The sequence below is a fragment of the Trachymyrmex cornetzi genome, unplaced genomic scaffold, assembly GCF_001594075.2.
Source record: "Trachymyrmex cornetzi isolate Tcor2-1 unplaced genomic scaffold, Tcor1.1 scaffold129, whole genome shotgun sequence".
NCBI lineage: Eukaryota > Metazoa > Arthropoda > Insecta > Hymenoptera > Formicidae > Trachymyrmex > Trachymyrmex cornetzi.
The window spans coordinates 2,637,082-2,664,159 of NW_017295861.1; the positions used below are offsets into that span (position 1 = coordinate 2,637,082).

General features: G+C 35.5%; 1 protein-coding gene across 1 annotated transcript; it reads right to left on the reverse strand.

Annotated features, from left to right (window-relative positions):
- Positions 1–237: 237 nt before the first annotated feature.
- LOC108770569 (transcription factor SOX-9) lies at positions 238–24,593 on the reverse strand. Its single transcript, XM_018522211.1, has 5 exons — positions 23,591–24,593; positions 13,700–13,846; positions 3,430–3,766; positions 2,232–2,545; positions 238–771 (listed from the first exon to the last, which is right to left on the reverse strand). The coding sequence occupies exons 1-5, from the start codon at positions 23,830–23,832 to the stop codon at positions 504–506; spliced, it is 1,308 nt and encodes a 435-aa protein (XP_018377713.1). The 5' UTR covers positions 23,833–24,593; the 3' UTR covers positions 238–503.
- Between the last annotated feature and the right edge of the window lie 2,485 nt (positions 24,594–27,078).

Sequence of the window (27,078 nt, forward strand, 5' to 3'; positions counted from 1 at the left end):
CAGGATTCTAGCCTGATTGCTAGAATATTAAAATTTTTTGTAGCGTTGTTCATGTTTGAGATTTCTTCATAATTATTTTGATAATCCAAATTATGTTTATATCTGTATCCAGCTAAATTTTTAAATATTTCAACAAAATCGTTTTTTCCATAAAATTATTTAAAAGAGGGACTTGGCCTCCATCCTCCTTTATTAACATTCTTTCTCAAAGAAATTTGAGAGTGAAATTTTGCTTGTGCTAAAAAAGACCCAGATTGTAGACGGAAGATTAAATAACGAAAATTTAGAACAATAACGATGACGTTGACCAGAAAGAATCACGTGAGATTTCGCCAATTTGTCCATCGAATATTTCGCGGCTGATCCGGGACGGTCTACGCGAATTCTTTCTCCGATCCCTTGTACCTAGGTACGTAAAAATCGGTACGATTCTACTATTCCGCGGCGCGCCTCTCGGCACCGCGAAACGAAAAATAAATCGGGCATGTTTACCTCGCTTTGGTCTACATATAATTCGGCCACGTCTCAATGCCAGACACATAGCGATGTGCGTATTGCGCGTAGGGCGTGGACACGTGCGGATGGCCCATCTGCGTACTCGCGTGCGAATGGTGCGCGTTATGGGCGGATATGTACTGGACTGGCGGAAGGGGAGGCTGCAGCTCGTGGTACCTGACCATCTCCTGAGTCCTGTCCTCCCATGACGATACCTCCGCGATCGCCTGCTCTGAACAGTGACGCTTGATCGGTCTCTCGATCTCCTCCTCGTATCTGGAAGCGAAGCAAAACGTCCCGACGTCTCATACAGAAACAGAAACGTGATAAAAAAAAATCGACAAGGTAAATTTCGAGAAATCTACCGGTTCATTTTACAACTTTTGTTAATAAACGGTGTTTGCATTAAATGAATAGCGAAGGAAAAACATGCAAAATTAAAAATAAAAATATATTATAATAATTATGTAGCAATAAAAGTTAAAAGTATCTCTCGACATTATATCTTGGCATGATTTCGTTAAAAACTCTCAAGTAAAAGTCTGTATGGACACTTAATAGTCTGTTCACGAGACAAATACAGCGATATTGCGAAAGATATAGGATGGACTACGCAAAATTTACAGAAGCCTGTATTAGGTATATTTCGAATGGTGTTACACAGAAAAAAAGACTATTCTTAAATTAACCATAATATACTCATATATAAGCAAAAATATTGTAATCTTGCTTTAAAAATTTTAGTCTTGAATTTGTATTGATATAAGATTTTTAATTGAGCAAGTCTTGAATTAAGTGCAAAGTAATACTTGCATCAAAACAAATTTAATCAAATCAAGATTGATATCTTTGAAGCAAGTTTATAATATTTTTGCTTATATATGAGTATATTATGATTGATATAAGAATAGTCTTTTTTCTGTGTTTAGCTTATTTTTTTTCTATATGTTGGCAGCCATTTAAGTAAACCGAAAAGTGTTTTGAACCCATTATAACCTGCAAATAGCTTAACCATTGTAATATCCCACTGCATAATATCCAAATTATATCACAGGGACAGTCTAAAGACGTTTGTAGGACATCCGTAATATATGTATATATTCGGAATATTTCTGCTGTGTAGGGTGCATGTATTAGAGTGCATTCTGTTTCACGCATGATGCGCATGATGCATCATTTATCCTTGTTATTCACCGAGTTAAACAAGAATAAATGATGCATCATGCACATCATGCGTGAAACGGAATGCACCCTTAGTAAAATTTTTTTAAAAGTTGAAAATGTTTAATTTGAAAACCAAAGATAATGTTTAATTTGAAAATTCAAAATTTATTAAAATACTCATATTAAAGCTAGTCTTCGAGGATTTTCACACACACACACACACACACACACACACACACACACACACACACACACACACACAGCAAATTTTCATATGAATAACGCATGACCACGAATTGGTCAGCGAGCGTTTAACTTTTCGTCATGTAAGATAATTTTTATAATTCAATTGTTTTCCCTATCAAAATCTAAGGAGGAGGAAGCTCCTTCTTCTCCTTAGAGTCATGCCGTCTATTTGTCTCAAATCTAGATTTTTACTTGATGGTTTCTATTTTAAGTACAACTCTTTTTAAGTCAAAACTTTCGAAGTGAGTTGATTCTACATTCTTTTTAAGATGCATCCTTCGATTTGAAGTCATTGTGAAAAAGCGCAATTATGGCGATCTCTCTACCTGTTGAGTAACCATTGCGAGGCGGTGGTGACTTGCACGGGCGGGTACTGGTGTATCGGTGCAGTCTGGGGTGGTAAGTATTGGTCGAGCTCATTGCTTTCGACCTCGCACTCCTGGAAGTTCACCGGAAGATTCAGACCTAGCCCGCCCAAAGTTCCGAGACCATTTAACTGATTCTCCTCGCCGGGGAGGCCATCTCCGATCTCGATATACCGAAGATCAACCGCTGGTTGTTGATGCGGGGACTCACTCGATGGCGTGCCGCTGACCAAATCCTGGTAATACACCGTGTTGTTCTGCGGAAGCTGATTGCTCTGCGAATCAAGCGTCTTCATTTCGCAGAACGTCAACGATTAGAACGATTAGCTGGGATTGCAAACGGTTCGCGCGCGTGCGAAAGCTTTGAGTAATTATATTTACGAGAAGCGAGCTTTTTGCAGTTTAAACTCAATATAATATATTATAGTAGCCTATCGCGTAATTATTAAAACGTTCAAGTCGCAATTTAATTAGCAATTATATAATTTTTTTATATTAAGTGAAAATCGACTCCAAAATATTCAACGCAGTGAAATGCTCGGTCAAAGCAGGTCTTGGTGCTTAATAATACTTTTTGTGTAAATTTATAATTTTGAAGCAAACTGCTAATCATTTGTCAATTCTGAAATACAGTCCTAGATTAAAGTTGGAGTATATACTCCAGCTATTACATATGTAATATCACGGATTAAATCTTTGTAATTCTTATAATATTATAATTTTTACAATGTTATAAAATTTAATAATTTTATTAACTTTTATAATTTTTTAGTAGCTCTATAAATTCTTCCAATAAAAATTCTTTGATTTATATTAGATTGATCTAAGCTGATCAGCCAATTAGATGAAATTGAAGATGAAATATTTGATTTTTGCTCTCATGTGCGAGAAATAGTTTAAGACCGTAAATTATTCCTTTCTTCATTAAATATAATAACTACAAAATGAAAATTAAATAACAGACACAACTTACTCCTTAATTTTTAATTACTGTTATCATTAATGTTTATTGTTAGTTTTGCAATAATCTTATCAACATAAATAATCTTAAAATAGCAGAAACATGCAAGTGTGTATCATTAATATATTAATTTTTTAAATCTTCTCATGAAATCGAAAATTCTCGTCAGAAAATGATCGCAAGGAACGTGTTGGATACCTGATTAATATAGTGCTGTCCCCTGGGCGTCGTAGGGGGTGTCGGTGGTGAAAGACCCTGACTGGGTGTCGTGGGTGGCGAAGAGCTTACGCCACTTTGCGGTGAATTGGGTCCTTGAACACCTCTAGGACTCATGTCCTCCTGCTTCAACGACCTGGTAACGCTAAACGTCACGTTGCTTTGACTCCTCGTGGGCGAACTCTCCCGGCCGGATGACGGCCCATTTTGCTTCCGACGTCGTGGTTGATACTTGTAATCGGGGTGCTCGCGTTTGTGAATAACGCGCAGGCGGTCGGCCTCCTCGATGAAAGGTTTCTTGTCATTGTCGGACAGGAGCCTGTACACAATCAATCGTAACAAATTTAAATTATGCTAGACAAAACATAATTTTCGTACATATTACACGAGCTTTGCAGTATATTGTTCTAATATTTGTGACTTTTTAAATTAATATATTAATGCTTTGACACCTCCGCATGACTCTTATTTGTAGTTATTCTCTCTTTTGAGATATTTTAATAATGGATTTTGGAAACTATGAAATTTTTCTTGAAAAGGTCTCGTACTAATTATTATATATAGAAAATTAAGTTAAAAATACTATCCATTATTAAAATATGAAAAAAGAACAAGGACAAAAAAGTCATGCGCAGATATCATGCATCACACACACAAATAATAATATATTAATATGTTAATTAAATAAAAATATCACAAAATAATACATTAAAAACGCTTAAAGCAATAAAAAAAGCTTAAGGCATACGTTTCAGTTAACTTTTAAGTGCATCTGAGCACCTCAGAATTGGTCAAATATGTCGATAAACTAAAATAAGTAATAATGAATGAGTAATCATAAGCTGTGTTCAACAATGGTGATAATTGAACGGTAACTGAAGGAGCTCAAATAAAATAAAATTTTTCCAAAAATGTCAACTATCAGCAGTTACATGACTGGATATCTAGTAGGTAATAGATTAATAATAAATTAGAATCTAATTTATTATTGAATCTTGTGTATGATTTTTATTTACTACATTATAAGTTACACAATATATAAGAGTTAACTCATTTCATTACACGGAAAGTACAGTTTTATTGAAGTCTAAACATTTAGGTAGATACAGATCTGAAAATAATTTTATTTGAGCTATCAAAATATTTATATAGAATACTCAGACCCAATTATTCATTACCTGGTTAACTTGTGATTAAGTTTAACCTGATGTTTCGTCCAATGAGCTTTATGACATCATCATAGATAAAGCCCATTGGATAAAACATCAGATTAGGTTAACCAGAAAACGAAAAACTGGGCCTCAAACTGATAGCTAGAATGTTAAAACTTTTTGTAGCATTACTCATCATATTTGAGCTTCCTATATAATTATGTTGATGGCCCAACAAAATTATTTTCAAATCTGTATCTACCTAAATTTTTAAATACTTTAGCAAAATCGTTCTTTCTATGCAGGACCCAATTTTCATATAATTAGTGCGGGATCCTTTCCAAATAATGTTGTAATTTTTAGATTTACATCACGTAGCAATTCCCGGGCTTAGCCATGAAATCTGTCGTCGGCTCGACGTGATTCACGTCTCTCACGTCGCGTGTATTATACACAGGCGAGCGACCGTCTCTCCTCGCGCCGTTCGTGGCCGAGCGTTTCTCGCTACCCGGCATCAGAAGAGGCTTGGAACGAGAGCATTTCCATCGGCGTCTGATATATACTCTCGAAGAGTCGAAATGGGGGGTCTGGTTAGTGTTTCTGGACGCGTTAAGGCGCTCGAAGGCGCGCACAACTTAGTCCGCCTCGCAGAGCGGCTCGGCGGGTGCGGGGCTCGGTGCACAGTTACGGTCCTTAAATGCTCTTTGTGTTTATATTCCCACTGAGCTCGTAAACCTCGCGACCGATAAGGTTTTCCGGTGTAATAGAGAACGTCCGAGGGATTCCAGGATTTCCGTCGTCCAGCCGATGGCTTGTGCCACCTTACGCCTCTGTATCAGACTAGAGATTGAGATTGAATTTAACCAATTAGAAGAAAGAAAACCGATATCAAGTTTAGTAAACTTAACTTTGTGTGATTGATTAAATTCAATCTCAATCCCTAATCCGATATAGACTTAAACGATTCACATTTTTTACCCTTTAAATGTCCCATATAGTATAGATCTTCAAATGACAATTTTCTTAAAAATGTCCAGAAGACGTCTCTATCCTCTGGACGTTTTGAGGACGTTCCCAGAATGTCTCTCGGATAAAGTGTAACTGTGTGAGGTCCTGTCATTGCATTAATAATAAACTCATCCTGCAACATGCAGGATGATCTCAGATTCGCCACGCTTTCTCTCAAGATATCTCCGATTCAGGTCGTCAGCGTCCGCTTCTTCTGAGTTTGATATCTCTTTCACACATTGGAATTGCTAATATGTTTCTTTAACTGCATCGTAAATAATATGCGTCGTTCGAAGTGCAAAATAAAGTGGAAGAGAATGTCATGAGAACCGTTTGAGGAAGCTGGTAATACATCATCTGGAGTATTCGCAAGCTCGGGATTTAAATCCCACGACGGGAGCTAAGCTCTCGAGCGGGTTGACACACGTTGAAGGCACGTATCTCAAGCTTAACCGGCGGTGTTTTGTCACCGACAAGAAAGAAGAAGGGAGAAAGAAGAGCGGTAGACGGAGAGAGATCGAGAGAGAGAAAATCCATCTGGTCAATGGACTTGCCACGAGCTTTTTTTTGGCCAATGGGTGCTGACGATAGCGAGCGACGTCGCAGCCTCTTTTTCTTCGCCAGATGCAACACAGGATCAGCCAATTTAGATCTGCCTCTCGCCAGTATCTCTACGAGGTTATTTGTACATGCATATCAAATGTTATAAAGGAGAGAGAAGAAGAGAGAAATTCACACGGTCGAAGGTCGCATGATATTCAATCTCGATACTGAATCCTCTCATCGTGGGATTTTAATTGAATTATCACGCTTGTCATCCCGAGTAACTGTCGACAAATCGCGAAATTGTCCGACTTTCTCGAAGCGTTCCTTCAAACACTCTTCTAAAGCGACGATAATCGCTTGATGCATAATGTGACTCTATAGACGTTCCGATTTCGGCGGGACAGTCCTGCTTTCGAAGTGCTTGTCCCACCGTCCTGCCAAACATGTCAAATGTCTCGATTTTAACAAACAAGTTCTGCTGAAAAATATTTTATAAATTTTAAAATCATAGAATATGTATTATTACTTTTAAGAAGAAATGCAGTAATCGAATTAATTTTTTCTGTAATGAACAAAGTGTGGATGGCGGAAAAAAACTCAACTTTGAATTTGTATTTTGAAAGCAATATTAATAAAAAAAAATAATTTTGATTTCCGTTGCCAAGAATTCCTTTTCATAGAATTCATCTTCCTTATTAAAACAGATCATTTCAAATAATAAAAAAATAATTGTACTATTTTTTTTTTTTAATAAATCGCTATTATTGTATTTATCTTTATATCCACACATCTTCCTGAAAAATCTGATCATATCAAGAATGCAAAGTTTCAACTAGTAGTATAGTTTCATGAAAAGCGGAGTTTCATAAAAAGAAACATGACTTTCGCGAACGTAGAACCTATTTCGAACAGCGATACAATTCTAAACTCTCAACCATGACCACAATGGCAATGCGTTTTTACTTAGAACCGATAGTGGCTACTGCGAGAAAATAATAGCTATCGCATTCGAAGGAAATCCAACGTGTGGAGGAATCGTTCCTTCCGGGAGATAAGACGGATTTACCTGTTCTCGTCACGCGCTATTTGCTGGCGGGCCCGGAGATGCGAAGGGGCAGGTTCGGAAAAATTCACCTGACGAACACAAGGCGCCTATTGTGGTCCCTGGGGGCCTCTTTATCTCCGACAGGAACCGGCCGGCAGCTGCGAGCACGCGCCAAGGATGAACCGGGGATATCTGTTTTCCTTTTGTCGACAAACACATCGCGTTTGGAGTATCCGAATGGCGATACGTTTCGAGACAACAAGAGAGAGAGAGAGAGAGGGGGGGGGAGGACAGAATGTGAGAAAAAGATTTATTTTCAGACACTGGCACCTGGCCCTCTTATCAGGATTGACGTGAGACAAGTCGGCGTCGAAGTCCGACAGGATTCGACATGTCGATTAAAATGTAGTAGATTATAACGTAGTAGATTAAAATGTTTATCCTAAAGGGGACTTGTCATTTTATATCGCAGCTTTACGTTTTTGTTGTGTAAATTATAAAATTTTGCAAAAAGAAAGAAGGATAGTTACAAAGATTAACGTTAGAAATACCGAGTGATTATTATTGACTGTTTCTATTTTTTGTATTAATATTATTTCTTGAGTAAAAAATAGGATTCTGAAATTTTTCGAATTTACTAAGCGAATAAATTAATATGAAAATAAAGAAGTGATAAAAAAATTAAATATGTTGTACTAGTGTAAAGGATATAATTACTAAAAAATAAAAAAATTTCAGTATCCTCTTTTATACAAGAAATAAGATTAATATAAAAAATATACTTTTAATGTTAATCTTTATTTATCCCTATCTTTATTTCTTTTCGTAAAATTTCAATGAGTAAGAAATATTGATATTTTTCTACTGCTAAGCTATAAGATAAGTATAGAAAATTAGTTAATAGGAGAGAAACATGAAGATAAAAATAACAAGCTAGAGTTTGCATGAAAATTGTGTAATAATTGGGTACTTGTAATATTAATGTAAATTAGTGTAAAATGTAAAAAAAACTATAATATTAAAAATATTAAGATAAGAAAAATAAGAAATAAATATAGATTTAAGTAATAGTAATATGTAAGATTTTAGTTAGCTGTCAATCATAAGATGGATGTGTGAAGTTAAAAGAAATTATAATTGTTAAGTCCCTTCTTGGCAAAAATAAGCTGAAGAAATAAATTTCTATTCTATAGCATTTTACAATTTATTATTGTCGTAATCTCATTTCAATTTCTGTTTACAGAGAAGAAATACTGCGTCTTTTCAATTATATATTTTTCCATATTTGATATCTTTACTATCTGCATATATTTTTTTTACTTTTTGCAAGTATAAGGTCGCAAACATCATTATAATTCAAGTGTAACGATATCTCCTTTATCCACTTGTCATTTTGTGAACCACCGCGCCCCATCGACGTTGCGATCTGTACATATACCGATCTTTGTAAGCATGATCGTCGTTGAACTTCGCCGTTTTATCGGTTCCATCAGTTGGCAAGCAACTCCGACCGCGTAGCGCAATCGCTCTAGCACTGTGTTCATTACCGAAGATGACTGTATCATTTGTTTCTGCGCGAGGGTGGAATCAAAACGTCAGAGTGACGCGCGGTGACGTCTCTCAATCGACGATCGATCGCGCAAATTCGATTCTTTGCATGCGACGCAAGTGTTCAAAGATTTGTCTAGTTTATTCGCGCGTATTACGAGGCCTTGGCACAGTCACGAAAAATACCTCTCGCGTACTTGGACGAGAACGTGTTAATTACCACTAGGTCCATACCGAAAAGGTGCTAAATAATGACTTTTTAAGAGCCGAAAACCCGTAGGTCAACGTAACGTCCCAAGGACGGCTTTTGTTTCTTTCGAGTTGTGCAAGAGACCGGAGTCGTATCGATTTTGGTATCCGAATCTTCAATTTCGTATCCGACATATGTTCTTTCTCCTTCCCATATAAGGTCTAGTCAGGCACGAAAGTAGATGATAATAGTGAATAGCGAATGTCGTTTGGTTCCATCGATGCGTGTTTATAGACCAATAGATCGCTAATGAGTCTCGATACGGCGTTAGGAAAAAAAATCGATTGATCTTTACTGTTGCGCGGCGTCTTATCTTTCGGCGAAAGCTTGCCGTGACAATCGTCGGGGATATCGATCGTCGATCTTTGGCGAGCGATCACGATCGCGGCCGGTGTTATTAAATGATTCGCGACGGGGGTTCTTGTCGGCGCGTCCTCTGATGATCATTTATATGGCCCACTGGGGCACCTCGTTAGTCCCAACCAGGAAACAGAATCGTCCACGAGTCATCGCGAAGTCCGCAAGTATACAAGGTGTATCAAAAATTGCGTACGTGTGCATACGTTGCGCGTGTATGTTTTGTTTTATTTATTTGAAGTTTAAAGACTCCCAAACTTCCAAGCGAAGCCGATCAAGTCGATCGACTTCAATGGAAACAAACTTAACCGTCTTATCTCTTCGATTTCTATCTTTTCACTTACACGACAGGCAGAAACAAACATTTAACTCTCAACTACATCATTACATATCAAAAGAGCATTGCTAAGTTAATGTTTTAAGTCAAAAATAATTTTATTATTTTCAACCTTTTTATTTTTGACAAAAAATTATCATTAAGTCATTTTTTATTATTATATAGAGGAAAGTTTGAAACACATAGTTTCAAAATAAAAAAACATCCATATTAACGTATTTAGTAAATAATAAGTTAAACGTGAGTCTCAAATTTAATACATTTTCTTAAGTTAAATTCGTTGTTCATTTTCAGTATTTTAATTAACAATTTGATCAGGAATAGTGGCGAGATCTAGAGAAATGATTAAAAATAACTCAAAATAGATATCATTTAACATTATGAATTTAACAATATACAGCTATAAAAATTATACCCAAATTCTAAGCATTCTACACGGAGAAAATTTTATATTTAAAATTACTATAATGTGGTAGTAGCTGCGGACATCATGTAAATTATAAATTTAAATGCTATAGTTATTTTTTTAAAAACAATAATGCAACGTAATTTTTACACTTTTTCATATAGTAAAAATTTTTTATTACAAAATCACAACTCGTTGAATAAAAGTTAGTATTGCAAAGATAAGTAAAAAATATATACCTAGCAAATTTTGTTTGCGTACCATAGTAAAAATTAACAGTTTTTATGTTAGAATATGGCTTAAGCATTGGTTTAACAAAATAATTACTTTATTTATTATAATTACGTGATAAAAATTAGTATTACCGTAGTAAAAGTTATGTCGGAATCATGTTGTGACGGTCCATCGGAAATACTAGATATAGTAAAGTGTAATTTAAAAATGTGTATTAAAACTTAATATAAAATTTTCTCCGTATATTCAAGGTTCACAGAAAAAGTGAGTCTTCTCGCCTTACGATGATTGATTTAAATAAATAGATCGTTCCTGCACTGAGAAAAATGTCTGGCTGGATCAATTGGAATTCTCTAACCAAAAATAGAAAAATAGAATTTTCTAATTAAATCTACTAAAATTCTAGTTGAGTAACTGGAATTTTGATTAATAATATAATTATAGTCTTCTGGTTTGTCTATTTTCAACCACTTTTTCAGAATGTAGAGGATGTTGAAGATTAAACATGTTTTGAAAAGAAAGAAAGACTTTCTAAAAATGAAATCGTCATGACGAGGAAGCAAGTGTTAAAGGAATTCGTCTGGTTACAAAGACAGGGCCGCCGACGTCACGCAAAGTGTGTTCTCTGCTGTTACATATGCGATTCGAGTTGACGGGTCTCGAGAAGCAGGAATACTTGTACCACGTGCAGCCTAAGCGCCACGTGGTACGAGTGTTTCATACGTATATATATGTATATATATATATGTATAGCTGACTCAAAAAAAGGAGCATTCGCGAATTTGCTGGTAAAAATAGAACTGGTTACGTATAAACAAGTGGTCGCAAGAATTGGAACGCACAACGCAGTGACTCTAACCTTTGTGTTTGTCGCATAATCTTCACGTTGGACGATATTACAACTCTTTCCAACTATTTTAATCAAAATCGTACACGCTGTGTCTTACGCAAGTGACATCAAACACGATTTCAAAACGGTGAAAACATAATGTATATTTATCTTTCGATGACTAATTTTTTCTACTTCAATCGCGTGAAAGAAATTAAGTTTTAAAATTCTTTGAATTTTTATAAAGCTGCTGCAGTAAGAAAAATTAAACTCGTACATAGTAAAAAATTTTGTTTTTACACATTTTACATGTCCCAAACGGTCCACCCAAATTTTTGTATTAATTTAACATAATGAATATGTTAGAAAGTAACACAAATATTATATAAAAAATTAACACAAGAAGAATAATACTTTGACACAATTTAAAAACAAATTTTATGTTAAACTGACATATTTATAATGTTAAATTTAATTAAAATTAGATGCTATTTTCACATTTTTAGTTTAGGCGATGCCTCTGTGATATTTAACATATGCAATATATAGGTTTAACAGATATTTACTGTTACAAAGAGAAAATAATACAAAATATCTGTATCTTTTTACATATAAAATATGTAACTAATTGTAAAGAACATATTTCTTCAGTAAAATTAACATTTATAACATATTAAATCAAAACACATATTTTATTCATTTATTCTTAGAATTTATGTTTTAAAATTACATTATTTTTATGTTATTTGCTTACTTATTTATAAATTATGTTAACATTGAGAAATGTTAAATTTTAATTTAACACAAAATATTCAAATAACACAATCATATTATATTAAATTAAAACTTGGATATGTTAAAAATTCAACAAAAAAATTTTTTAACAAGGATTTGTTTTAACATAAATATAAAATATTTTTTACTGTGTAGTGTCAAATATTTACCAGAAATATGTAAAAATGTGGGGAATACTTCCAAGTTTTAATAGTATAAATTAGCAATTAAATTTTTGGAGTTACATGTTATAAATTAATAATAAATAACAAATAATATTGATATAATTAATTCTCCGCAATTTTCTCGCAATTTTAGCTTTTTTGACACAAGCAAAATTTCATTGTCAAATTTCTCCATAATAAAGAATGGCATATTTCAGTTTCCCCTTCTAAAATATCGTATTAAAAAACTATTTATTAATGGATTAGAGATATTATAAATAACCTTAAATTTTTCAATATTTTTTGAAAATCTAGAATAGTAAAAAAATCTTGGGCTGGACAGAGGAAATAAAAATACGATTGCAGGTAAAAGGTTAAACTATAATCGTCAGTTTTTCTTTTGCCGGCATAATTTTATCTTGTTCCTTCGCGCGAATTCAATGCACGAGTTTAAAACCATTAAATCGACGGTAAAAACACAGGTGGTTTCAAATTGACGACAGCTGAAATGATCAGCAGCACATTTCCATGCTTTCGGCTCACGATCCGATTTTCTACGAACAAGACGAACGCAAACGAAGATCAGCAAGCACGATTCTCTCGCATGGCTGATCGCCGCCTGGCGAGCTCGCATCTGTGAGAGAATCGAGCTTATCAGATCGAGAGAACGGAGAGGCATCCGATTGAAGACACGTGGTGCCGATTAATTTTATCGAAACAGTGTCTTTCCGCCAGGCAAGGAGACCGCTGAAATTTTATTCGTCGGCTGTAGAACACTTGAGTACGCACTTAGGTCTAATCGTCCACAACTGCGCGACTTTTATACGATTAAAATAAAATTGAATCGAGAAGAAAAATTGAAGCAAAGATTTAGTTAAATCTTATCGAATTTAGAGGTAAATAATTTTACAAACAGAATGAGAAAGAGGAGTATAAAGCGCAAAAAAGTTATCTATAATAAATACTTCACCGACAATGTGTTAGTTTAAAGGAACAGTTTTTTAATTATAAATTTTTTAATTACAAAGTCTGACAAATTTAAATTAATAAATAATAAATAAAATACAATCCGATTACTATAATAGAAATATTAAAGCTTTCACAAATATAAGAATTTTTTTCAAATTTTTATACAGTCTGGAGTAACGTATAAAAATCTGTAATGAAATTTGAAAACCTATATAGAAAAACAATTTTGTTGGAGACCATTAAAATAATTATGTAGGATTTTAAAATATGATGAGTAATGTTGTACAAAATTTTGACATTTTAGCAATCAGTTTGAGTGTCCTTTCTAAAAATTTTGATAGTCTAACAAAATTATTTTCAGATCTGTATCTAGCTAAATTTTTAGATTTTTCAGCAAAATCGTTCTTTCCGTAATCGAACAATTAAAAAAAATATATATTTAACAGATTTTAAGTAATTGTTAAGTATACAGATTGTAACACAGATTGTGAAGTATCTAAGATTTTACGCTAATCTAAAATAATTATAAATGCCGTGCCTCTTCTAGGATTTGTCACGTTATACTGATTTACGCTACCGTTCCGCCTGACAGTTCAAAATATTGACGCGAGCACAAAGAAAGTGCCACACTCACCGCCATAATTTTCCCAGTGTTTTCGACAGCTCGGCGTTGTGAAGCTGGGGATACTGATCGGCCAGTTTTCGCCTCGCAGCCTGGGCCCATACCATAAACGCGTTCATGGGCCTCTTGACGTGGGCCGCCCTTTTGTCGCCGGAGCCCCTGCAATTCGAAGACATTATCTTCATTGGAAACAATACACCTCTACAAATTTACGTGAACGTACGTAAAATTCTAAATATATTATGCTACTTGCAAGAAACATTTCCTATATATAGTGAATTTGATTGGATGTATTCATACACAAACGTTAGTGTAAAAATATATGTTTAATATAAATATAAAAATAAATTTTTAAAAAGACATGAAATCCTCAATACATTTTATTGTACTGTTAAGTAAAATCTGTATTTTATAATTCGAATTATTTGCATTTTACTTTTATATAAATTAAATCAGTAACAACGACTTTAATATACACTAAAATGCGCACTAATGCGTCCAACCGAATTCGCTATTAGCCATAATCACTGTTGATTTATGCCGTATGTTCTAAATGATTAATAATTCAATCTGTTATGTAGCTCGTAAGATTCTTACGCAGCTAATTTTAACACCATAACTGCGCTCTTATTATTTTCGCAAACGCTTAGTGTTTTACTCAGGGTTGGGTAAGTTAACTTTTGTTTTTAACTAAGTTAAGTTAAAGTTAACAGCCTTGAAAATTTAACTTAATTAAAATACAAGTTAATCCATAATGAAATTAATTAAATTAAAAGTTAATGTTAATAAAAAAAGTAATTGAAAAGTTAAAAGTTAAATTTGGTACGAACAACAAAAAAAAAGTTTGACCACTTTACATAATTATTCGTATTTTTCCTTTCTCACAGCATATTTATTAAAGAATCTGGTTATTTTTGTTCATAACGGTTATACAATATAAAATTACTGAATTATATACTCATTAGCCTCTCGCATTGTATGTGAGGATTGACTTCAAAAAAATCAACTTAAAAGTTAATAGTTACCAATAAAATGTAACTAAATTAAGTTAAAAAGTTAAGAGTCTAAAATATAACTAAGTTAAGTTAAAATTAATTAACTTTTTAACTCTTTAACTTAACTTTTACCTTTTTAACTTAGCACTATCCAACTCCAGTTTTACTGTTCTTCCGGTATTTTAGTTTTTCTCGCAATACAATTTCGATAAAAATATTTTTATGAATTATATCAACATACAATGACTTATGAAGTTTATGAAATCGTATCATTGTTTCGAATTTCTTTCAAAAATTCAAGAATAAAAATGTATTTCGATGTACAGTGAAAAACTACAGTTCACGTTATACACACTATAGAATTTCAGTATTGATAGTATATTGAACATATATCGAAAATTGAAATACACGCCACAGCCGATATCTACCGCAAAATAATAGATATTTATTTTTTTACATGTTACATTGATATTATAAAGCTGTTTTCATCGCTTGCCTTCTGAATCAATTAAGTTAATAGATAATATATTTCAAGTATCTTAGAGATCACAATTTATATAAGGCTTTATGATGTTTTATTGAGGTTTGGGGTCTGCCTTTTCTTAGACCCTTCGAGTGGTTGCTGAGGACCTTTTCTGTAGGAAGACTTGTGATTATTCTCAGCTCAACTGGATAGACTTCAAGTCCTGTGAAGCTCACCTTTTCTAAATTACTTAACAAGGGTACTAGATCTCTGCTGAAACTGAAATTCTCAGGCAAAAAAAGAAGTACATTCAATTAATTGCACGAGTCACGGTATATCATACAGGGAAAGAAGAGACTCGGTGAGTCCCTTCAAACTTTCACAGAATCGCTAGGATCTCTGCTGTGGTATAACTTGAAGAAACGCGTCCTAATAAGCAAAAAACATTTGGAAACATTGCAGCAATGTTTCAAATTTTTTAAATGTTTCTTGCTTATTGGGATACAACGTCGACGGATTTTTCAAATTGTTTGATAGAAATAAAAGCTAAATGCAACGGCTCGAAAGATTTTCTCTCTTCCTCCTCTCTATCCACCTATACCCGGTCGACCATTCTGGCGGATAATCTGGTGACTTGCAGAAGAAAATAACCAGAGGCGACGGGGCATGGTATATACATACACACGCACACACAAACACGTATCCGTATCGGGTTCTCCTCGGCGCGGGCTACCCCCGGGTCATCCTGGCGAGCAGCGCGGAGCGTTTAAAACCGGCCTTAAAATAACACCGTGGCTGCCGACGTGTGACGGGTAGGAATGGACGTATCCCTTTCTTTCCGAGAAGATGACTTCATAAAACTTTTGCCCCATCCAGAGCCGGGGATCGACGTGACTGACGTGATTGCCGCGTCGGGAGAGATATCCTGGGCCTCCGTTTCCCCCCTTTCTCCCTCTCCCTGTTTTTCTTTTTACCCTTAATCGAGGATTCTTTAAGGACTCGCGCGCGGCCGCCCTAAGCGTGAGGCGTGAAGAACGGCCGGCATACGGTATACGAGATTATTTTCTGTTGGGAATCGTTAGGTGGATAAAGAGACAGGCAGTGCTTATTATGCATTCTAAAATGCTGTCGAGGCAATCGAATTAAGGTACGAAGGCACAGATCGGGTATAACGGTACTGACGATACGTAAATAATACCAGATTGGTGTATACAGAAAAATACATATCTATACGTAAGTAATAATTGTTTCAGGTATTCAAAAGTTCATATATTCGCTTTATCATAAGTTCATCATAAAAAAATATAGTCAATTTTAATAAATATTTAGTTGAATACTGCCAACTAAATATTTATTAAATATAAATATTTATTCGATACAAGAAATGTTAATTTGATTTAACAATTATTTTTTTACTAAACAAATATTTATTTACTGTAAGTAAATGTTTAGTTGGCAATATTGAATTAAATATTTATTAAAATTGACTATATTTTTTTCTCAGTGTAAGCATTAAATTTATTCAAAATATATTATGAATCCTATACTTCAATCAAGATTATTAAATTAAAACAAATTCAATTTGTTTATTATAAAGTTGTTTCTTTGATCAATTTTATAATATCTTCGAAAGAAAATAAATTCTTGTTTTGAGTATATAATAATTGATTTTTTAATTTCTAATAAATTTTAGATTATTATCAAAAAAACGTTCTTTGTTAAAAATAACATTGTTTAAAGTAAATTGAGTAATCGCTTTTTTTAGCAAAAGAATTATATTCTTGTGTGTGCGCACGTAAATTACGTGTATTTAACTTTCAAGATTTGTTCGCGTTGCTTGAAATCCTCAAAAATTTTTGCACTTAAAACGAGATAAATATATATTTGAGCATTGAACAGAAAAAAAGCGAAAATTCTAAATGCAAAAAGTTACAAGCAACGAGAACAAAGCATTAGTATACACAGGTTATTCGTGTTCTGCGCATTTCTGTTTTTTGAAATACTAGGAGCACCAAGTCCTAATTAAATAATGATCTTTATATACTTTTCTTTTGTTTAATACACAGCTTTACAAATACTTTCTAAAGATATTAAAGTATACGTAAGAATCACTTAATAATTTTGTATAACTCATAAAAATTAGGAAAATTACCTTAGATACGAACGATTCATTCTGTGCAAAAAGAACCAGAAAATTATCGTAATTAAAATAATCGTGATTAAAAATTAAAATAACTACACAAAAAAAATTTATTAAATCCCAATACATATTTCTTTGAATAGTAAACATTTACTTACACTAAATAAATGTTTACTCAATAAAAAATTATATTATAATTAAATTAAATTAATAGTTTTCGTATCAAATAAATATATCACATTTAATAAATACTTACAACTATTCAAAGAAATATTTATTAAAATTTAGTTTTTTTGGTGTAATAAATGAGTTCGAAAATTGATGACCAAGATTAATATACATATAAAAACAAGGTTAATATAAAAAAAATCAAATATAATATATGAAAAAGTTACGTTGCATTCCATGCTTTGGTTCATTTTTTATCCATTTTCAGATCGCAAATACTTTATATTAAAAGTAGAATGCAGAGTTACAAAAAGCACATCTGTGATAGGCCGTGAGTCATTTCACGAGGATTAGAGATCACAAATGATTGGAACACTAGGTGGAAAAAATTTTCATGTGTATTTACTGCCTCAAAGTTATGTTTATCATGATTAATTTCCGAATGGGATAAAAGAATCACTCTGGATGATTCCGGCTAAGGAAAACAGAGTTTGAGGGGATAATCATGCTGGTAGCAGTAACTCAGGATGTAATCGGACCTATAAGCGTTCGATTCGCGCGGGGATTACACGGGGATAAGCGTGGCGAATGTGCGTAACGCGGGTGAAAAGGACTCCGGCGCGCGTCTCAAGGATTCGAAAGCGGTCCCGCGGTACATTTCGGCCTCTTTGAAATGAGAGGGGCGTTAAATCCGTGTGTAAACCCGCGGAGCCGTTGGTAATTAGCGTGGGCTCACTAACGAGGGTTTTCACGGCGCTCCTCGACGCGAGCGCGCGGCACACACGACGCGCGCGCTTTACCTGGATAAACGCAGAAAAAAAAGAAGAAAAAAAAACATACATACGATGCGTGCGACTCTGCGTTCGCGACGAAGGCGTGGTACCGTTCAAAATGGCACGAATGCGCGCTGCCTTGCAACGGTAAGAAACGCGCGCACGTAAGAACGATATCATGCTACACGGAGAGAATTTTCTCTTAGAATTTAACCTGAAAATCATGATAATAGTGGGACAACATAGTATTTCAAAGAATTGTATATGAGTTTCTTTAATTTACTAATATGTGACATAATAAGATATATGTAATATATTTTATTAATTTTACTAAAGAGTATAGTAAAATTTCAATATTTTAAAATATGTTACGCAGTTTATGATTCTTTATTATTTTAAAAGAATAGATGCTAAGTAGTCGTGAATATATAAAATAGCTTATACAATTTTTACCATACAGCATGATATTTTTAATCTGATTTAGTCGCTTATAATTTTAGCATGTAATTGATCATACTAACATAGTAATTGAACGACTGTAATCGATATTTGTCGGTTATTTTCATTGTCGAGTGTGTCTCTAGCTACGCTAGAACTTACTCACTTCAAAATATTTCAAAAAATCTATCGTTACTGATAATATTTCATTATTGTCAAGTTGTCCCAAGCTTATTACCAAACATGATGAAATTTGTAATGAATTTTGCGGTAAAAAATAACGAAAAATTCTCTCCATGTAAGGCAAATCAGACGTATTGAAAATTGAGGATGAAGATTGAAATTTGATTGAAATAAGGAAATTTTTGCTCTTATTTGGATTTCAATCATCAGTCAAATTTCAATATCTCAATCTTCAATGCCTAGTCTGATGATTTCAGTCCAATAATATCACGAGAAAAAACTTTCCCTGCCGTATTCTAGTTAATTTTGGATAAAATATATTTGTTGCCTATATAACTATAAATTTATAAACAGCAAAATATATATGTATATGGTTTACTGTTGCTGCCATGATAAAGTATCACAGCTATAGAAGCTATACATTAGCTATACCTATTTATATTTCAGGTGTCCAAATTTTACACCTACTATTTAGTTAACAAACGCAGTTTGTAGTTTTTAGTTACGGTTTTTAGTTACTTTTTTCCGTGTAAAAGAAAAATGAAAAGAACAATAATGCGACAATCAATAATTCAATCCTACATTCAAATTTAATCTTGCATTTTGAATACAATTTTCGCCGAACTGCCATCGAACATGATTTTACGTTTAAGCCTCCACCAGCCAAGTTGTATTTAAAAGGCAGTCGATATTTTGATTATAGATTCTGAATAAATAAATCTGTAAAATGTAAGTAAAATGTAATCGAATTTCTGTGATTACAGTAAATAATAAAAGTTCGTTATTAAAGCTTTCACAAATATACAAACATTTGTTTCAGACTTTTATACAATCTGCAATGGAACAATAATAGTATAAATGCGCTGAAACTCGAAGATCTAGGTTATTAACGAAAGATACAAGATGCCACATGGCTAATGGAGGATTAATAATCACGAACCAAAATGTAATTTAGTAATTATAGCTTCTGTGAGATATTCTCAAGAAAATCCATGGGAATTAAAAAACCGGTCGATTTTATCGGGGCTCTATCACCGGCTAGAAACAAACACCGCATCCATTCCCCCTGAGATAACCCCGTAATTGAGGGTTAACGATAAGCGCGCGTAACGATACACTCTGTGATTTCTGTCGTGGCCGATTCTGCTCCATGATCTAACCGCGTACCTAGCCGCGTAATCGCTTTTCCTCGTCATTCCAATGAATTTTTCTGGAGTCTTATCTTCGACGCTCGCGACAGCCGCGATCTTCTGGGCATTCTTTTTGTATGCGATTAACGACATTGAGATTATAGAATGAAATCATAAGCCAGTCTTTTCATACATGATCATTTCTTCCCGGGAAAATTGGCATTCCATGTTTCATTCATGATAGATTTCTAGCTGAGACAATTTTAAAGTTCTTATAATACGTTTCAAAGAGAACACTTTGCCTCATGATACCATTTGCCATATTGTCTTTTTGTAGTTTTAAAATTGATTATTCCTGAATTAAGATATAATCAATCTTCTTATTAAGATTTTCTAGAGATATCTATAAAAATTTTCTAGATATAGAAAATTTCATATCTTATAAAAAATTCTGCCATTGAAAAAAAGAGATTTCGCTTCAAAGAACTTGGAGAGCTAATTATTTTATTATTAGTTTTACTAATATAATCCAAACGTAATTCCGTGTTCCCATATTTAACATTTAAAGAATCGAGCAGTCATTATTGATCGTTTCTATCTTTTAGATTAATATTATATTCCTTGCGTGAAAAGGCATGATTCTGAAATTTTTTTATTTTTCAAAATTATGTTCTTTATACTGACAAAATATTTAATTTTTCATCATTTTCTATAGTAATTTATACACTTGGTCATTTTAATGATTAAGAAACGTTGCTATTTTTAGTATCAGCGTAACATAAGTCTCTATAAACGTTTTGATAAGATACTTTTCAGTTCCTGGAAACTTTTTTAATCTTCCTGATAGATTCTTTCATTCTATTTTTTTTTACAAGAATAATTATGATCGTCGCGACAACTAGAAATATCAGATCGCGGTATCGGCAGCCATTACGGCGCGGCAGTTGGAGAAGATCGGAAAGCGCGTTGCACAATTTTGCGCATATCGAGGTCGCGCTCGCGATTTTATCGAGTTCGTCGGCGATCTAATGATTTTTCATCGGCTAATACCGAGTGACGCGTCGAGGACACCGCTCGATGACTTTGCTTCTAAAGTGCACGAAGAAATAGCGTTTCATTTTCTCTCTTTCTTTTCCTCTCCCCCCCCCCTCTCTCTCTCTCTCTTTCGAGTCGTTATCAGGTCGCTATTTTAAGATCGCCTGCCTTCCCACGATGGAGGAGGGCCGGCGAGCGGGACGCGCAGGACGCGGCGATCGGGCATTAATTAGCCAATTTGCGTTAATTGGCGTCCGAGGACATTTTTCCGCGGAGACGCGCGTTTCCCAGGCCGGGGAAACGAGTGCGTCATAATTGAGTTAGCGTTACGTATTTTTAAGGCCGCGCCACGCTTCCTCGCCCGCTTCTTCTCTCCCCGACGGGCTTCGTCGCGCCGTTCCTTTCCTCCTTCTTTCTCTTCTCTGGTTTTTTCCCCCCTCGCGCGAGTTAAGTCCACGAGGCCTAACAGCACGGCCACATGCGTATGTTAACGCGTCGCTAATGCGACTCGCGGTGATTAAAACGCTTTGCGAAAACACTGAGAATCGAGGAAGCTTACAGAAAAGAAAAAAAAAAGGAATATTTCTCGGAAACGTCTCCGACGATTTATTAATCATTCCGATCTAAATGGAAAAAATATAAAAAAGTTGAAGCATTAAAATGAAATATCAACGTGAGACATACATCTAGAATATTTTATTTGTCATATATAAACAAGTAACTTTTTGCACAAATTCTAATTATATTAATTTTTCTCTTTTTGGAAGTTTATTTCTTTTATACATCTTGTTATTATATATTAATTTTCTGTTCAATCATTTATTGATGTAAGTTTACATTTTACATCATAGATTTATGATTCACATATTCATTTTGGTATTTTATTTGTAGGCAATATGTTAACCTTGCACATACGCAATTGTATTTAATATTTTTCTTTCTATCATCAGGTCTCTATATAGTGTGTTTAGTTTCATTTTTTCTCTTTACAGCCATCTTTGGTGAATCTTAAGTTTACTAATTATAGATCTATCAGTCATTAAACTATGTGCAAAGATTATAAACTGAAGTCATTTTTATCTCCTTTATCAAGCGAATAAAAATAATATTCTTTATATACTCCACAAAAAAAAACGTTCAGAGTATGATTGAAAATTGTATCCAGATGGCACAGAGAAAATTCTTTCAAAAAGAATTCAGTTGTTATGTCATCAACTTAGAATTCATTTTCAGACACAAAAAGAATTCTTTTTCTGAACAGTTCTGAGAAGAATCTTTTTTGCATCTGAAAATGAACTCAGAATTGAGATGACATACGACTGGATTTTTTTATACTATCTGGAAGGATATGAAGATGACATACGATTGAATTCTTTTTATACTATCTGGAATGGAGCTTATAAGATTTATATCGATTAATGGTAAAAACATAATTTTTCGAATTCTTTCCATCGCGCTCGAGCGAAACCACATTTGATCAACACAGATCATTCCAACAGCAATGTTCTATCAATATTGCAGTACATACAATGTTGCTACAAGTTTCTATATATTGTATGCCGTATGGGATAGACATAAGAACAGACTTCGCATTTCTATAAAGTTGTCATCAGTTTAGAAAAAGTGAAATAACTTGAATTTTCTCTCTCTCTCTCTCTCTCTCTCTCTCTCTCTCAAATATCAAATTAAAGAGAGATGCTAATATGTAATGTACAATTTTCTTTCTAATGAATTTGAGCAGTATTTAAAGTTCGTTTTTCTTTCAAAATCTTAAATAATATTTGAATATGCTAATGCGGTTCATATATGAAATCTTATGAATTTTCTATAATAAGTTATTAATAATGAATTAAGTTCTAGTCATAAAAATTGATCAATCACAATCAAAGTGAGAAGAATAATCGACTATGATTAATTTCTCTTAAGATTGAAGATTTAATGCTGGTTCTACAATGAGTCGGTAGTCCTAAGTCTTATCAGCGAAGTTGACCAGTTCAATAGCCAACTTGTACGATTAACGCTGATTGACCAATTTCACCGATTAAGACTATAAGACTTCCAACTACAGACTTATTACAGAATCAGCATAATACTTTCTACAATAAACTATTACTTAAGTTTTAAGTCTTAAGAAATTAATCAATCACAGTCGAATGTAAGAAGAATAATCGATCATGATTAATAAATTTCTTATAGCTTAAGACTTAGGCAATGACTTATTGTAGAAAGCCCGTAAAGCTTAGGTAACAGCTTATTATAGAAAGCTCATTAGAACCATACTTAAGACAGTCTTATGGCCATGGTATACAAAAAACTTAAGGCAGTAAGACGTAAGCAATAAGGAAATCAACATGTTGGATTCGCTACTACTCATGTTATGGCCTTACGGACTCTACTGCGATTGGTCAATTCGCTTACTGCTTACGTTTTACCGCTCAAGTTTTTTTGTGTGCCATGGCCCTTAAATATAAGAAACGATTACGAATATACCAGCCTATATCGTACTTATTACGTCTACGAACGAAACGACGATTCGAGGGTGAGGAAAAAATACGAGTTTGACACGCAATACACTTACTTGGTGGCAACAGGTACCAGGGTCCAGTCGTATCCTTGAAGAACCTTAGCAACGGCGGCACTAATTCCTTCGCCGCCATTGGCGGCCACCGTCGCCGCGGCAGCGGCGGCTGCTGCTGCGGCGGCCGTTGCCGACGTTTTGCCATTTCCATTGATGCTATTATTATTATTGTTGTTATTGTTTCCGCCCGCCGGCGAAATCGACGCGCCGCTGCTCTCCGGCTGGACGTCGTTCATCTTCATCCCCTTCGTCGCGTACGTCGCGCGAACAATAGATTTCCACCAAGGCCGTCGAGAGTGTCGAAGGATGCCGTACGATCGTACACAATCAGTCCTGCCGATTTATCGCGTACGACACGCGGAAAACACGTCTCATCTCGTATCAGCCGCGACGAGAAATAGCCTCAATCGATCAGTTCGTCATCGGCCGTGATATCGCCGTCGCTTTTGTTATCGCCTTATCATCGCGGCGAGCGTGTGAGCTTCCGTTTCCCCGCGGTTCTCCCCACTCGGTCTCTGACAATAAGTTTCAACTGCTGGTTCTCGAGAGCCTCTTTCCCTCTCCCTCGCAGAATTTCGGGCGTCACGTCTCGATCGACGACTGTCACGTTTATAATCAATATCGCTGTTGATTAACTCGCGACACCGCGTATCTCGCGCGTGCACACACGCGTGATTCCGTCTAGCGTTCTTGCCTTCTGCGTCGGTTGCCTTTTCGTACGTCGCAGTTCGCCGAACTCCGTCGTCGCTTCTTATCTGCGCTGCTTCTCTTTGTCCGTCTGGTCTCCTTCCCGAGAAGGCGAGATCGGAGCTGCGTATCGCGTGAAATCGTGATCGACCGATTTTGCTCGATCCCTCTTATCCTTCCTCGTAGATCGTTGCACTTCCTTCAGGGAAGGCTTTTCGCTTCGCTCATTTGGATAACACGTGACTCGGTAGACAGATACCACTGACGTTTTAAGCGGATTCTTGTATCTTACAGTTCATCGTGTATCCTTCGAGAAGAAAAACGATATCAATTATATCTGACAATAAGTATAGCAGCGTGACGTCACCAGAATTGAAATTATCAGGATGCGTTCGCGGAATCCACGAGAAGTCCGCGAGAATCTCGATAGATCTCCGTTCGGTCGATCGTAGGCAACCGTTATATATCGTGTTATAACTCGCGTGCCGTAGACTACGACTTCGCACCTTTCCGTCTCAGAGAGTCCTTCGTGTAGCGTCGAACAATTTCACACATCGAGAGAATAGAAGAACCGGGATCTTTCCGCTGGTCGGAAACCGGATGACGACGGGGCGCGCGCTCGCGTTACTCGCGGTAACTCGCGTCTCGCGTCGCGTTCAAGTTCTCGAGTCTCGGCGGGGTTTCGGCGGGTCGCTTGTCGCGCGATCGGCGCTCGAGTGAGGTGGTTGCATCGCCTCGGGGCAGTTTCCACCACGAGGCCTGACATCGTTCACTCGGCTCGGCTGGCTCGTTTTGGGGGCGGGGCGAAGGCAGCGGCGCTGGTAACACTTGTTGCTCCGTGGAGTCCCGGCGACGGTCGCGTGCACCGGGAGGGAGATGACGGCGGCTGCGGTGGAAGTCAGTGGAAGTGGCCGGGATATCTCGTCGCTCGCGGCTGCGGTGGAAGCGAGACGAGGAGAGGCACGAGGCATTTGCTCGGCGTATCTCGCGGACCGTCGTCTTTCCCGGCCTCGTCGCCCTCGTCGCCCTCGTCGTCGTCGTCGTCGCCTCGAGGAACGCGGCCAAATAAGGCGGCACTCGCGAGGTCGTTATATTTTTTTCTTGCTTTTTCGTTATATTGTAATACACCGTCAATGGAAAGATTTCACGTTATCATAATCGACGTACGCAAAAGCGAGCTTCGCCATGTAACGGGAGGGACTGTAATCGTAACACTTTTATAAATTTAGACACGATCAATTTTATTATGAGAGATAAGGTCTTAATTAATAAACAATTAGAAATCAAAATTAAACCGACTGAGAATAAATCAATTAATAGAAATAATCCTATTTTCGGTCAAATTAATAGTAGTTGCAAAAGAATTGCTATAATTAATAAATTAATACTTAATTGATAAACGGGAAGCTGCTGGAAATCTATTCATTGAAAAAAAGAAATAAATTCTGAAGTATATTTAAAAAAAAATAAAAACTCTTTCGTTGGGTGAGTATGTAATAAAAATTATCAAGAAAATATATGTGATCTAAGCGGAGTACATAAAAAATTTTACTACGAAATAAAGTCTCGAGTATCAAATAAACATTACGCTTGTGTGACGCATTAAGCGTTCAACCACCTTTTTCCGTCGACTTAATTTTCTAGAACGAGTTCCATTAATATTACGGTCTTCAAATTTCCTCCAACACTTTTTATTCTAATACAAAACGTTTTTATTTTTTTTTCCAAGACCGTGATTGCATTCATAAATGCTAAAGATTGAAGGACAAAGAATGCGGACACCATCTCGTTGATCAAAGAAAGGACGTGTCCTGTGACAATGTTGCATCATCTGACTGCAATCCTGACATTTTTTTTTGCGCGACAGATCACTCTCGCTCATCTCGCTGACCGAGAGAGAGAGAGAGAGAGAGAGAGAGAGAGAGAGAGAGAGAATATCTGATGTTAATAATATCGCGATTTCTTTCTCTCTCTTTCTCTCTTTCTGTTCTCGGATAGATCATCTCCCCTTCCTCATGATATCGCGTTCCCTTCCTCTTCAGGGAAGATCGCCGGTCATTCCATTTATATTTCGGTGCTCTTTGCTGACAAGAGAGTTTCCATGGCTACGATATCCTCCGGGAGGATGGAACCAATCGTATTTCTGCTTGCTCCACCTATCTCTCGTCTCGTCCCTCTTCTTCTCTTCTTCCTTCCTTCTCCTTCTCACCTTCTACAGCTCTTCGGTTCTCCGCTGTTCCTGGTCGCGATCGTCTTCGTTTCTCCGACGTGGTCTCGTCGATTGGTCGGCCGCAATTATGACGTCGCGTGGAGGAGAGTACGCACCGCAACAAGACCGGTTGCATTCACGATTGCACGCTGCATTCATCGGCCGATTCTCGTGGCGACTGGACATTTACATGTTTTGGCAAGGAACCGAAAGCTTCGACGCAAAGTTACAGAAATAAGTCTGTAGTTCGCGAGGATCACTTTCGATATCTCTTCGTATTTGAAACGAATATGGCAAATAAATTTACCTTTCGCCTTTTTGTATTGGATTCCTTTCAGAAATTACAGACAGAACGTAAACGTATAAAAGAAAGCGACCATGTATAAATTTTTGTACGAAGGCCAAATTATAGTATCCAAGTTAATAAATATCAAGCTCTAAGCTTTGGAAAAATTTTCATTCTCATTGAATTTTGTGATTTATTTATGAATATTTTATAAATCTCTTTTTTTCAAAAATGTTATTAATCATCCCATTATAATTCTTATTCTTCATAAAATAAAATATAAAACCGTTCTTTGTCTAATATTAG

Coding starts and splice junctions, on each gene's coding strand:
- LOC108770569 (XM_018522211.1), bottom strand. CDS start 23,832: ATGAAGATGAACGACGTCCAGCCGGAGAGCAGCGGCGCGTCGATTTCG. Junction 13,847..23,590: donor CTGGTACCTGTTGCCACCAA/GTAAGTGTATTG, acceptor TTCGAATTGCAG/GGGCTCCGGCGACAAAAGGG. Junction 772..2,231: donor TCGCAATGGTTACTCAACAG/GTAGAGAGATCG, acceptor CTTCGCTTCCAG/ATACGAGGAGGAGATCGAGA.